The 14,047-nt window shown below is 40.2% G+C and overlaps 1 protein-coding gene across 1 annotated transcript in view; it reads left to right on the forward strand.

Moving 5' to 3' along the window:
- Positions 1-14,047, forward strand: part of STARD9 (StAR related lipid transfer domain containing 9) — a 128,018-nt gene that overhangs the window by 55,890 nt on the left and 58,081 nt on the right. The window contains exons 4-7 of the mRNA XM_021695296.2: positions 2,216-2,332; positions 3,503-3,535; positions 3,625-3,686; positions 5,304-5,416. Coding sequence (XP_021550971.2) covers positions 2,216-2,332; positions 3,503-3,535; positions 3,625-3,686; positions 5,304-5,416 — 325 coding nt within the window. The remainder of the gene's footprint in view (positions 1-2,215; positions 2,333-3,502; positions 3,536-3,624; positions 3,687-5,303; positions 5,417-14,047) is intronic.

Consider the following 14,047-nt stretch of genomic DNA (forward strand, 5'->3'; position numbering starts at 1 on the left):
ACATATAATGTATTATTTGTTTCAGAGGTACAGGTCTGAGATTCAACAGTCTTGCACAATTCACAGCGCTCACCAGAGCACATACCCTCCCCAGTGTCTATCACCCAGCCACCCCATCCCTCCCACCCCACCCCCCACTCCAGCAACCCTCAGTTTGTTTCCTGCGATTAAGAATTCCTCATATCAGTGAGATCATATGATACATGTCTTTCTTTGACTTACTTCACTCAGCATAATAGGGTATTATGCTGTGTGAAGGGTTTTTTTGAAATAAATTTTTAGTAGGATAGAAAGTAGAAGTTTTTCAAAAGTCTATCTATGTGAAGTTGGGAAGTATTAACTATGGTATCTGTGTTCAGGTATCTATTTTCCAAAATAAGTACATAGCTCTTTTTAAAATTGATGAGGGTATCAGAAAGAAAGATGACTGAGTAGTCCTTATACAGAAAAATGGAAAAAATAAGGTATAATAACAAGAAAAACTTTTATTTAATTAGTGCTCACTTTGTTCCAAACATTGTTCTTTTTTTTTTTTTTAAGATTTTATTTATTTATTTGACAGAGAGAGAGACAGCGAGAGCAGGAACACAAGCAGGGGGAGTGGGGGAGGGAGAAGCAGGCTTCCCGCCGAGCAGGGAGCCCGATGTGGGACTCGATCCCAGGACCTGGGATCATGACCTGAGCCGAAGGCAGACGCTTAACGACTGAGCCACCCAGGCGCCCCCAAACATTGTTCTAAAGGCTTTACATATATTAGAACAGTTAATCCTCTCAAAAACCCAATGAGGTTTAGGTGCTTTTTTAAAATCCATTTCACAGGTGAGGAAACAGAGGTAAGGTCACTTGCCCAAGGAGCCAAGCTTTGAACCTAGAAAGTTCCAAAACATGTGTTCTTAATGATTAAACTATAGATAGCTGTTTAGAGGAAGAGAAATCATTTTAAGCACTTTCCCCAACTCCAGGCCCCATTAAGTTATATATTTTACATGAATACTCTCTCTTTAAATAACAAGCTCCAGCTCTACTTTTCTATACAGTTACAAGTGTGGAGAGAGGATGGGTCAATAGATCCATAAATGGTATTAACCTTACGTCAACATTTGGAGACAAACCATAAGAGACTTTTTTTTTTTTAAAGATTTTATTTATTTATTTGACAGAGAGAGAGAGCACAAGCCAGAGGAGTAGCAGGCAGAGGGAGAGGGAGAAGCAGACTCCCCACTGAGCAGAGAGCCTGACGCTGGGCTCGATTCCAGGACCCTGGGATCATGACCTGAGCTGAAGGCAGATGCTTAACTCATAGTTAACTGCCCCCATAAGAGACTCTTAACTATAGGAAACAAACTGAGTGTTGCTGGAAGGGAGGTGGGTGGGGGGATGGGGTAATGGGTAATAGGCATTAAGGAGGGCACGTGATGAGCACTGGGTGTTAATATGCAACTGATGAATCATTGAACTCTACGTCTGAAACTAGTAATACACTGTATGTTAATTGAATTCTAATAAAATAAAATTTAAAAAAAGAAGTGTAAGTACAACTCTGGATTATTTTTTTTTAAGTTTTTAATTCCAGTTTGTTGACATACAGTGTTATATTAGTTTCTGGTGTACAATATAGTGATTCATCAATTCCATACATCACTATTCTGGGTTATTATATTTTAAATTTTTTAAAGTTTTCTTTAAGTAATTTCTACACCCAATGTGGAGCTTGAACTCATGACCCCGAGATCTAGAGTCCTATGCTCTTCCGACTGAGCCTTGGGTTTTTAGTATTTTATTTATTTATTTGTCAGAGAGAGAGAGAGCGTGCGCACAAGCAGGGGGAGCTGCAAGCAGAGGGAGAAGCAGGCTCCCCGCGTAGCAAGGAGCCCAATGGGAGACTCGATCCCAGGACCCTAGGATCATTACCTGAGCTGAAGGCAGCCACTCAACCGACTGACCACCCAGGCATCCCATCTTGGGTTATTTTTAATCTAAAAATATTATAAAGTGTTTCAAACACACATGACTATAAATTCCCTATAATTTCTCAAGAATCAATTCAGTTTCAGAAAAAAGATTGCTAGGGGAAATTTATTCATTCAAATATATTTTAAAGTGCTTACTGTATGCTGGGCACAATGCTAGACATTATAAATTTTAAAATGATATGGTCCCTCAATCTGGTATGGGAAGGACTACAGTAACATGTATTCTACTTTCATTGTGACAGGTTTTCCAGGATTTGGGGACTGAAGTATTGTCTGGTGCTGCTAAAGGCTACAACATATGCCTTTTTGCCTATGGGCAGACAGGCTCTGGGAAGACATACACCATGCTGGGGACCCCAGTGAGTTATTGGTATTGGAATATGATCTCTTTCTATTGCTGCAGCGAGCCTGAATCTCACACTGTCCTTGTTACTGAGAGAAAGAATGCGAATTTAGTAGTCAACTTTAATAAGATTTAATGGGCTCTCTTCTGTATTAAGAATGGGTTTCTCAGCCCTTTAATTGAAAGGTGAACTTTGATTAATTAGCCCCTCTTTATTAAACCCTGAAGAACCTTAGAATTACATAACTCCCTTTGACAAAGCTGACCTTGTCAGTCCTGAATTTCTCATATCATTTCCAAGTTCATCACTTGAAGCTTTTTAAGACCTTTGGTGTGGACAAGCCCCAGACTGAATGTGAAGTGTTGCTTAGGGCTGTGCAGAAATGGGGCTATGTGTGTTAGATCTGAACTTTGGAAAGAAGCAGGAGAATCAGGTACTGGGATGGAGGTTTAAAAAGTGTGAAGGACTTATGAGAGCCTTACTTTGTCATGGAATATTGGAAGGGTCGAGGTCCTTAATCATACCTCTTTGTTTTAGGTTTAGAAGTATCTTGGTGAGTTGAACTGGTGTGGCAGGTGGCAAATAATGCTACACAGGAGCATTCTCTGGGACACTTTTCCTCCTGAAAGATTATCCTTGCTACCTTGTGCTCAACTCATGGCTTACTATGTCCGTGTTTAGTGTGATTTTATATATTTGAAGTTAAAAGAAGAAAAGGCCCACTAAACCAGGGTATACAACCTTTAACCTATGCACAAGTTAGCAGTGGACCCAACATGAAAGAAGAAGCAGCTTTTCCCTAAATGTTTATTTTAAACACCATGTATTCTAGTCCTCCTGTGTGTATAAGGATAGAAAGGTTCTGGGAGGGACCAGAGTGGTAAATAGGTTTATCCAAGAAGGATGTAACCTTTATGGTGTGAAAGCAGGTACCTGGGTTTGTTAGCTTCTCTTCTCTTCCTTCTTATGGTGATGATCTGCCTTTCAGCTGCTACTTTCCTCCCATGAGTGTCTCCCAAGAGTCAGGCAAATAGTCTTTTATATACCGCCATGGAAACTGCCTGAAGTGGAGAGACTAGCGCAGGGAGCCCATGTGTCCACCCCTTGCCAACCTGGGTTTCTGGGTGTTGGGGGAGAGTTTTGCTGTGAATGAACAGTAGTGTTTTTCTTCCTTCTGTTCTCCAGGCCTCTGTTGGGCTGACGCCACGGATATGTGAGGTATAGACTCTCTTTTGACTAGATCCTCTCAAAGTAGACCTTCTTTGTACACTCCCTTCAGTGAAACTCCAACCCTCTGGTTTGTGCAGGGTCTCTTCATCAGGGAGGAGGACTGTGCCCCGCTGCCTTCCTCTAGTAGGATAAAAGTAAGGTAAGAACGTTTCAGGCTCTGGGGCCTAAAATATTTCCATTTCCACCTCAAATTCTAGCATGTTCAGCTGTCCTCTCTGTTTCAAGAGTCATCCAGAGGACTGGAGAAAAGCCACAGCAGGAATATATCTTGCAGTGTAGGGAGATGAGAAACATACTTAGATCTTCGGGTTGCAGGAAACTTAATTCCTGTTCCTAGGCTTAAGAAACAGGTGTTTCCTGTGGACCAGCTTGCCCTGTCTGGTTTCCTTTTCTTCACTTTCCTTGCCGTTTAATACTAGCGTTTGGAATTTCTCTTCCAGCTCCTGCTGGGTTGTTCTTTGGGTCAGTAGTTTCTAAGCTCTAGTTCTGAGACAGTGCTGTCTACTCTGATGTGAAGTTTCAACCAGTCTGTAGCGAAAATGTTGGTGCAAGGTTACCAATTGCCCGATTACCCTTAATTTTCTGTATTCTATTTTTTTGGAGTTCAGTGTCCTTTTTAAAAAACATGAGATGTAATTCACATACCATAAAATTCATGCTTTTGAAGTATATAGTTCAGTGATATTTTTTTTATATTTACAAGGTTGTCCAATCATCCTTACTATATAATTCCAGAACATTTTCATCACCCCAAAAAGAATAAATGCCATTTTTAAAAATTAAATGATAGTAAACAGTATTTATACATTTTTTAAGTTTGCAAAGTAAAAATTTGTAGGCCTGTATGTGTGTGTGTGTAAACATGTACATATATATTAAATGTTTTATTATCCATGAAATCTGGGAACCACTATCCTGAGAGACATCTGGGCTTCCTGTGTTCAAATCTGAGAAAGAAGGAGAAACAGTTTATAAGAGGAGTGTGCATAGAGTTAATCTGAGCTGGAGCCTTTTTTTTATGGCCGGTGGCTTCACAGGCAAACATCTGTGTTCTGATGAGGAAGACCTTTCTGTGAGAAGTTTGTTTTCTTATTTAACAAAATCTTTGCTGATTTTAATTAAGAATTGTAGCTATGTTATTATTTTAAAAAGGAATAAAATGCCAGCAGGTACCTGTAAGATAGAGCATATCTTAAACAGAAGAATCCCAGCATATAAAGCAGGTAAAATGAGAACTCTCCTACTTAAATTAGGGGTAGGGACCAGAATCTCTCATTTAGCTTTCCTCATTGCTTAGCAGTGGCCCTCGAGATGCCTTCACAGAACAGTAAGAGCTCAAAGATCATGTTTGAAAATCACTTAAGAAACAAGCCTGTAAATTCTGTGGTCTGGTGGCCTGATAAAGGTATAGGCTGGGGACAGCATACCCCAAAACTGTGCTGAAATAGCCTCTTGAAGGCTAAATTTGAATCAGGACTGACATTGTAAACCTACAACTGTGAAGTGATGACAGCTGATGTGGCAACACAATTGTGCACACATGGAAAGAGACTCAAGGGGCAACCCTGACATGGTCAAGGTCTTAGAGTGTCAGAGGTAGAGCTAGATCAAGAATTAGGGCTTTCTGATTCTTGGCTTAGTGTTTTCCCCACTTTTTCCCAAATCTAACTATGTTGCCTTTTTTTAAAATGTAATTTTGAAAAGATGTCACCATTTTCCAAAATCTGATTATGTGCCGTGTTCTACGTGTCTCTAGTTTCCTGGAAATCTATAACGAACGAGTACGGGATCTGCTGAAGCAATCTGATCAAAAAAAGTCCTACACTCTGCGGGTCAGAGAGCATCCAGAGATGGGGCCCTATGTACAAGGTGAGCCACTGTGGTCCTGGAGGTCCGAGACCAAACTGAATTCTGGGAAGCTTTCCTAATGGTCACTGATTCATTCAACAAATGTAGAGTGAAACTTGCTATGTGCCATCTACGGTACTAGATGTTGGATAAGTAACAGTAAATAGAAAAGACAGTCCTGCCCTCACAGATGGGCTTATAGTCTTATGGGGGTGAGGCAGAAAATAAACACTTAATTACAAGTTGTGATAAAGACTAACAAAAAAATAGATGTCATGATGGAAAAGAACAATGGGCCGTGTAGATAGTCCATCTGCATGGCATGGTCAGGAAATGCTTCTTTAGGGGATTCAGGAGCCAGTCATGTGAAGAATGGTGTAGCGAGGGGAAGAGTGATTCTCTTCCCCTAAGAGCCCTAAGAGAAGGGCTGGGTGGTTTCAAGGAGGCCAGTGTGTCTAAAGCATGGTGAATGAGGGGGAAAGGGGCATGGAATAAAGTGGGGTCTGTCGTGCCAGGTCCAGAGGGCCTGGACTGATTTTCAGGTCAGCTAATCTCCTTTTCAGGGTAGTTTCACTGGTGGCGATAGGGAGATGAGGAGATGTCACACTGCACGGGTCTGAGCTGCTTCCTTATTAAGTGCTGATATTTGGTGTTTGGTACCATCTGTCTTACTCTGTTAGACTAGGTCTTACTTTTTACCCTTTCAGGCCACTTATAAAAGGCAACACATGAATTTTATGCTCCTGTTCCTCTCACAAAGAGACGGACATGAAAGATCAAGGGCTGGTCTCTTCTTTATCAGGGCATGGCTAATGGAGTGTGTCAGTCACTGATTCTGCTACCTGTGTCTTTTCCCAAATGTTCCATCATAAACAGCAGCCTGGAAACAAACAAACAAAAAATACCATTTGCTTTGCTGGAGGCCAGTGGAGTTTACTTCATAAAACTCTGTGAATATACATTTCTGTGTAAAGCAGTACTTTGAGGGCAGACCAGGAGTTGATGCAATAGTTTCAAAATTTCTTACCTTTGTATTTTATTTTATTTTAGTGTGTGTGTTTGTGTGGTAGGGGCAGTAACTAGAGGAGACCTCAGATGTAGTCCAAGTGTGTCCATTGCACAGAAGCTAAAACGAAGCTGCAAGAAGCTACAGTGTGTTCCCAAAGTCACACAGCTAGTTGGAGCAGGATTGGAACTGGGAACCTTGCCTAGGATAGGAAGAGATGAGTGGGACAGAATCCTGTACATCAAGGAGACCTGTGATCATAGATTCTTTGATTGGCATAGTACTTGAAATCTAGAGAAGGTGGAACTTATGCAAGGTCATTCAGCTTGAGTGATATACCCAAGGCCAGTGATAGGAACCGGACTGAAATCTCAGGGCTCTTTTGGACCTTCATGGAGCGAACCCTTTTTGGGAGAGAAGATGGTTGGTAGGAAATAATTCTACCCAGCAAAAGGTCTCTTAGGTCCTTTGGATTACATGTTTTTGAAAGTTGGTCTGGACTTTCTCAAATCATGACAAATATAGGTCAACAGTCCTCGAATTTCTTAGTGAAGGAGCCTTGAACTCAAGTAGTATAGAACCGTCCTTAGAAGCTAAGACCCTGAATAGTCACACTGAACTATTATTTCCATTACTACCTTCTGGTGGCATTGCAGGAAACTTTTTTTTTTTTAAGATTTTATTTATGTATTTGAGAGAGAGAGTGTGCGCACATGCGAGCAGAGGGAAGGACAGAGGGAGAGGGAAAGAATCTCAAGCAGACTCCCTGCTGAACGTGGAGTCTGACATGAGGCTCTAACTTACAACCCTGAGATCATGTCCTGAGCTGAAATCAAGAGTCAGATGCTTAACTGACTGAGCCACCCAGGCACCCCTACAGCAAACTTTTAGTTTTCTAAATGTTTGCTTTTTCATTCATTAATTTATATTATCTGCCTGCCTGCCTGTATCTTTGTGTATCTCTATCTTCAGGCTCATATATTTTGTGAATATGATTCCCAAGTGGAAAGTGGTTTCTGCTTTGAAACCAATTCTATGGGAATTTGTTGGGTACCTGCTAGATACCTATACTCTTCAGGGTGTCCCAGGAAATAATGGAGATATAAGAACTTACAGTTCTAGTTCAGATTTGTGAGCTGGAACTTGATAGTTGCCTAAATCAAAGGAAAGGAAGGGAGTAGCCTATTACTTTCCATTAAATAGTTAAATAATTAGATGACTGGTTGAAATCTGAAACATACATAGGCCTACCCAAAGCACACATACGAGGCCAGTGATTACAGGGTCTTGGTGTCATTTAAGTGAAAACAAGATAGTACAGTGTTTTTGCCTTGGCCTTTATCTTAACATAAAAGGATAGGTACAGAGCAGGAGGTGTTGGAGGTAGGTAATTGCATTGTCAAAAAAATTTTTTGGTATTTTCTGTGTGTTCAATCTGCATAAAAATTCTTTTCTTTTTAATTATTTGTTTTCTTTTTAATTCTTAAACCTTTTTTTCCTCTTGCCTTTCTGCACTTACTAGGACCTCTGGTACCATATTAAATAAAAGTGCTAGCAGTATTTAGTCTTGTTTTCCAGGGCAAAGCTTTAACATTATACCATTAAGTATGATGTTTGCAATAGCGTTTGTTTTTAACAAATATTCTTTATCACACACTTGTAAAAATGTCTGTAGCAAAGGATCAGGTGTTTTTTGTTTTTTTTTTTTAAGATTTATTTATTTGAGAGATAGCGTGTGCATGTGTGCAAGTGGGGAAGGGGTAGAGGGAGAGAGAGAATCCTCAAATACACTCCACGCTGAGCATGGAGCCTAATGTGGGACTTGATCCCAGGACCCTGAGATCATGACCTGAGCTGAAATGAAGAGCTGGCCGCTTAACTGACTGTGCCACCCAGGTGCCCTGCAAAGGACCAGGTTTTTGTTTTGTTTTTTTTAATTCCAATCTATGGCAGACTAACACTTTGATAAAATAAAGATGAATTACTAGAAAAATGAAAAAGACATCCTAATTACAAACCCAAATTCTTTTTACAAGTTGAAAAGATATAAAATCACTCTGTCACATTGTTATAAAGGTTGCTAATACTCTCAATTTCTGTATCTATCTCATTATGTACCAATAATAGTTTGAGAACTGGCCTTAGTCTTTGGACCAGCTTTGAGAAACATTGCCATAGCAGATTAAGGGAATTCTCTTTTTCCCCTAGTTTTCTTTTTTTTAAAGATTTTATTTATTTATTTGAGAGAGAGAGAGAGAGAAAGAGCATAAGCAGAGGGAGGTGCAGAGGGAGAGGGAGAAGCAGGCTCCTCTCTGAGCAGAGAGCCCAACATCACCTGAGCCAAAGGCAGATGCTTAACCGACTGAGCCACCTATGGGCCCCTTTCCCTAGTTTTCTAAGAGTTTTTGTTTTTTTAACACTGAAACAAATTAAACTTTTTAAAAAGTTGTAAGTACAATATAAAGAACTTTTTTCTTGAGCCATTTGAGAGTGAATTGCCAATCTAATGACCCATCTCGCCTGATTAATTTAGGGAATTTTCCCTCCATTCCTTCAAACAAGAATGTTCTCCTGTATACCTGTATAATTACAACACAACCACCCAAATCAGGAAATTAACTTTGGCATGTTACCACCATCTAATTCTTAGAGCCCATTTAAGTTTCCCTAATTGTCCCAATAATTGCCCATTTGAGAATCATGTGTTGCATGTTGTTAGGGCATCTCTCTGGTCTTCTTTGGTCTGTAAAGTTTCCTTGGTTTCTCTTTAATGTTCATGAAGTTGACAACCATCAAGTGGTATACGGTTTTGGTTTGTCCCATTACTCATGATTTTCAAGATGATATCTGCCAGCCTTCTTCGCTCTAAAATTGCTATTTTCCTTTTGTAATCGTCATCTTATTTTCAGTTTATTTGTCAGTATAGATTCATGCTTATCTATTTTATTCAATTAATTCTTTTACTGTGATTTTCTTTTATTTTGATGCTCAAATTATTCCAGATTTAGTCAGTGGAATCCCTTTCAAGTGCACTTCTGTGACATTTTGACAGATCACTGTTATTCTTTGAGCACGTCCTTCTTTTCTGGCACAGAGGTGTTCCAGGCTCATCTTCTACTTTCTTTGCCTCAGTCTTGGAATCAGCCATTTCTTTTTATTTGTCATACCTGTTCCTTTTTACTGGAGAGTAGTATTTAGAAGCTAAAGCTAAGGTGTAGGTGCTAGGCATGCCTGTTATTATTGATGTTGCCACTTGTAGTCCCTCTGAGTGGACAGAGCTAGGTAATCTGTGTTCACACCAATACCTCTAATTGCAGTCCAACACAGCAGAGTTCATTCTCAATTTCTCCCTTTTCCTATTTGTAATTATTTTCTTTTTAAAAAGATTTATATATTTGAGAGAGAGAGAGAGAACACAAGCGAAGGGAGGGGCAGAGGAAAAGGGAGCGAATCTTAGCAGACTCCCTTCTGAGCACAGAGCCCGATGTGGATCCCACGACAGTGCCTGAGCAGAAACCAAGAGTAGGATGCCCAACTGACTGAGCCACCCAGGCACCCCTGTAATCCCTTTATTTAACAGGGGAAATGCTTCTTTGATCTGCCCTCCTACATGTAATCAGTCTCCTTGCCATTGCTCTCCTCTCTCTCACGTGGGTGCCTGCCTCGCCTGGCTGTGCTTCGACACCCTCTGCTGGGCCCAATTACCACAGTTCCAGTACTCTGTGTGGGGCTACCTGTCTCTTAGCTCCCCACTATGCAGGTGCATTCTGTACCCCTCCTTTCACGCTCTTCATCCTGATCTGCATCACTGCAGCCCCTCACCCTCATGGTAGCCTACCTTGCTCTGTTCACCTTGATAACTTTAGGACTAAATTGTGCAGGGAAGAGAAATAGAAGGAGTGCTAAAAATGTTTTAATAAAATTATTGTGTTTTGGGGTACCTGGGTGGCTTAGCCAGTTAAGCATCTGCCTGTAGCTCAGGTCATAAACTCAGGGTCTTGGGATCAAGCCCTGCATCAGGCTCTGCTCAGTGGAAGTCTGCTTCTCCCTCTGTGCTCTCTCTCTCTCTCAAATAAATAAATAAAATCTTTTTTAAAAATTACTGTGTTTTTACAAATGCTTTTCTTTTTTCTTTCTTTTTTTTTTTTTTTAAAGATTTTATTTATTTATTTGAGAGAGAGAGAGTGAGAGACAGAGAGCATGAGAGGGGAGAGGGTCAGAGGGAGAAGCAGACTCCCTACCGAGCAGGGAGCCAGATGCGGGACTCGATCCCGGGACTCCAGGATCATGACCTGAGCCGAAGGCAGTCGCTTAACCAACTGAGCCACCCAGGCACCCCAAATGCTTTTCTATAGCATATGGCTTTTGTCCTTTATCCTGCTAATGTGGTTAATTATACTGGTTGATTTTTTTGTTGTTGTCTTTTGTTTTTTCTAAAGATGAGGAAATACTTAAATTTTTTTTAAATTTAAATTCAATTTAGTTAACATATAGTGTATTATCAGTTTCAGGGGTAGAATTTAGTGATTCATCAGTTGCATATAATACCCAGTGCTCATTACATAAGTGCCCTCCTTAATGCCCATCACCATTTACCCCATTACCCCACCCACCTCCCCTCCAGCAACCCTCAGTTTGTTTCCTATAGTTAAGAGTCATTTATGATTTGTCTCCCTCTGTTTTATCTTATTTTTCCTTCCCTTCCCCTGTGTTCATTTGTTTTGTTTCTTAAATTCCATATATTGTCTTGTTTCATTCCCCCCCCCCCGCCCTTCCCCTATGATCCTCTGCCTTGTTTCTCAAATTACTCATATCAGGGAGATCATATACTTGTCTTTCCCTGACTGACTTATTTCACTTAGCATAATACCCTCTAGTTCCATCCATGTCACTGCAAATGGGCAAGATTTCATTCTTTTTGATGGCTGAGTAATCTTCCATTGTGTATGTGTATACACACACCACATCTTCTTTATCCATATACAGATTGATTTTTGAAAGTTACAGCAATCTTGCATTCCTGGAATAGACCCAACTTAATTGTGATATATTATCCTTTTTATACGTTGCTGGATTTGGATTTTTGATATTTTATTTGGGCTTATTGCATCTACATTCAAGAGTGAAATTAATCGGGCGCCTGGGTGGCTCAGTTGGTTAAGCGACTGCCTTCGGCTCAGGTCATGATCCTGGAGTCCCTGGATCGAGTCCCGCATCGGGCTCCCTGCTTGGCAGGGAGCCTGCTTCTCCCTCTGACCCTCCCCCCTCTCATGTGCTCTCTCTCTCTCATTCTCTCTGTCTCAAATAAATAAATAAAATCTTTAAAAAAAAAAAAAAGTGAAATTAATCATCCTCCTTGTCCTGTTCCTTCTCTTCCTCCTCTACTTCTTCCTCTTCTCTTCTTCCTACTCTTCTGTTTCTCCCTCCTTAGGTTTAGGTACAAACATTGTGTTTGTTTCCTAAAATGAGCTGAGAGATACTCTTTTTCTATTTTCTGAAAGGTCTTTTGTAAGATTAGGATTATTTCCTCCTTAAATATTTGGTAGAATTTCCTTCCAAAGCTGTCTGGGTCTGGAGGATTTTTTTTGTGAGAAGGTTTAAAATTATATATTTGATTTCTTTCAGATACTCTATTTATTGCATCAATTTTGGTAGATTGTATTTTTCTTTTTTTCTTAGAAAGAGAGAGCGAGAGAGATTGAGAGCCTGCATGGAGTGGAGGGTGGAGGGAGAGAGAAAGAGGGAGAGAAAATCCCAAGCAGGCTCCATGCCCAGTGTAGAGCCAGATGGGGGGCTTGATCCTACAACCCTGAGATCATGATTCCAGTGGAAATCAAGAGTTGGGTGCTTAACCGACTGAGCTACCTAGGCATTCCAGTAGATTGTATTTTTCTAAGAAAAATCTATTCCCTCTAAATTTTATAAATGCATTTGCATGAAGTATAATATCCTCTTACACTTTTTTTAAAAGATTTTTAAAAAAATTTATTTGTTGGGGAGAGAGCACATGCAGGGGGAGCGGCAGGCAGAGGGAGGAGCAGGCTCCCTGCTGAGCAAGGAGCCTGATGAAGGACTCAATCCCAGGACCCTGGAATCATGACCTGAGCTAAAGGCAGATGCTTAATTGACTGAACCACCCCGGCATCCCATCCTCTTACACTTTATGTATAAGGGGTCATTTAAATGTAGGACTTCTTTCAAGCACCTGGCTGGCTCAGTCACTAGAGCTTGTGACTCTTGGTCTCACGGTTGTGACTCTGGTGACTTCCCATTCAGTTTTCCCTCCCTTCCCCTATGATCCTCTGTACTGTTTCCTATATTCCACATATGAGTGAAACCATTTGATAATTGTCTTTCTCTGATTGACTTATTTCACTCAGCATAATACCCTCTAGTTCCATCCATGTCGATATCTTTTGGTTAGTATTTGCATTTTTATCTTTTTTATGTTTTCAACCTTTCTGTACATGTTTTATTTTTTTTAATTTTTTAATTTTTTAAATTTATTTTTTTAAAGATTTTATTTATTTGACAGAGAGAGACAGCGAGAAAAGAACACAAGCAAGGGGAGAGGGAGAGGGAGAAGCCCGCTTCCCGCCAAGCAGGGAGCCTGATGCGGGGCTCGATCCCAGGACCCTGGGACCATGACCTGAGCCGAAGGCAGACTCTTAACGACTGAGCCACCCAGGCGCCCCTCTGTACATGTTTTAGATGTATTTCCTACAAAATTATTTATTTGGCTTTTGCTTTGTTTTAGGTAGCATCATGATTTTGACCTTTTGAGTATGTGGGTCTGTTTATTTTTAATATAATTACTAATTTTATTTAGATTTAAATCTATTACCATGTGTTTTTTCTTTACATTCTTTTCTGTTCCTTTTGCTCTACTTTCATGTCTTTTGGGTTAATTTTTAAAATTCTGTATTTCTCCTCTGTTAGCTTACTATTTGTACGTTGTCTTACTATTTATTTTAGTAGTCTCTGTAAAGATTACAACATGGATCATTGAATTAAAGTTTAGTATTAGCTGGTACTTGTACTTCTTCCTAGACAATGAGAGAACCTTAGAAGACTTGAACTCCATTTATCCCTTCTTTATATGTCATTTTTGTGGCTCTACATTTTTTTTTTTTTTAATGTCTTACCTTCTCTCTGGCATTTTCCCTCAGCCTTAAGAATAATCTTTAGGGGTGCCTGGGTGGCTCAGTTGGTTAAGCAACTGCCTTCGGCTCAGGTCATGATCCTGGAGTCCCGGGATCGAGTCCCGCATCGGGCTCCCTGCTTGGCAGGGAGTCTGCTTCTCCTTCTGACCCTCCTCCCTCTCATGCTCTCTGTCTCTCATTCTCTCTCTCAAATAAATAAATAAAATCTTAAAAAAAAAAAAAAAAAGAAGAATCTTTAGTCTTTCCTCCAGTTTGGATCTGCTATTGACAAATTCTCTTCACTTTCAGTTGGTTGAAATTATCTTTATTTCTTCTTTATTCTTGAAGAGGATTTCATTGAGTATAGAATTTTAAGTTGGTAGTTATTTTCTTTCACCGTTTAAAATTTATTCCATTGTCTTCTGCCTTCCATTGTTTCTTTTGAGAAATAATCTCTCAGTAATTCCTTTAAGGTTTTTCTCTTTGCGGGGCACCTGGGTGGCT

This window comes from Neomonachus schauinslandi, chromosome 9 (genome assembly GCF_002201575.2).
Source record: "Neomonachus schauinslandi chromosome 9, ASM220157v2, whole genome shotgun sequence".
NCBI classification, from domain to species: Eukaryota; Metazoa; Chordata; class Mammalia; order Carnivora; family Phocidae; genus Neomonachus; species Neomonachus schauinslandi.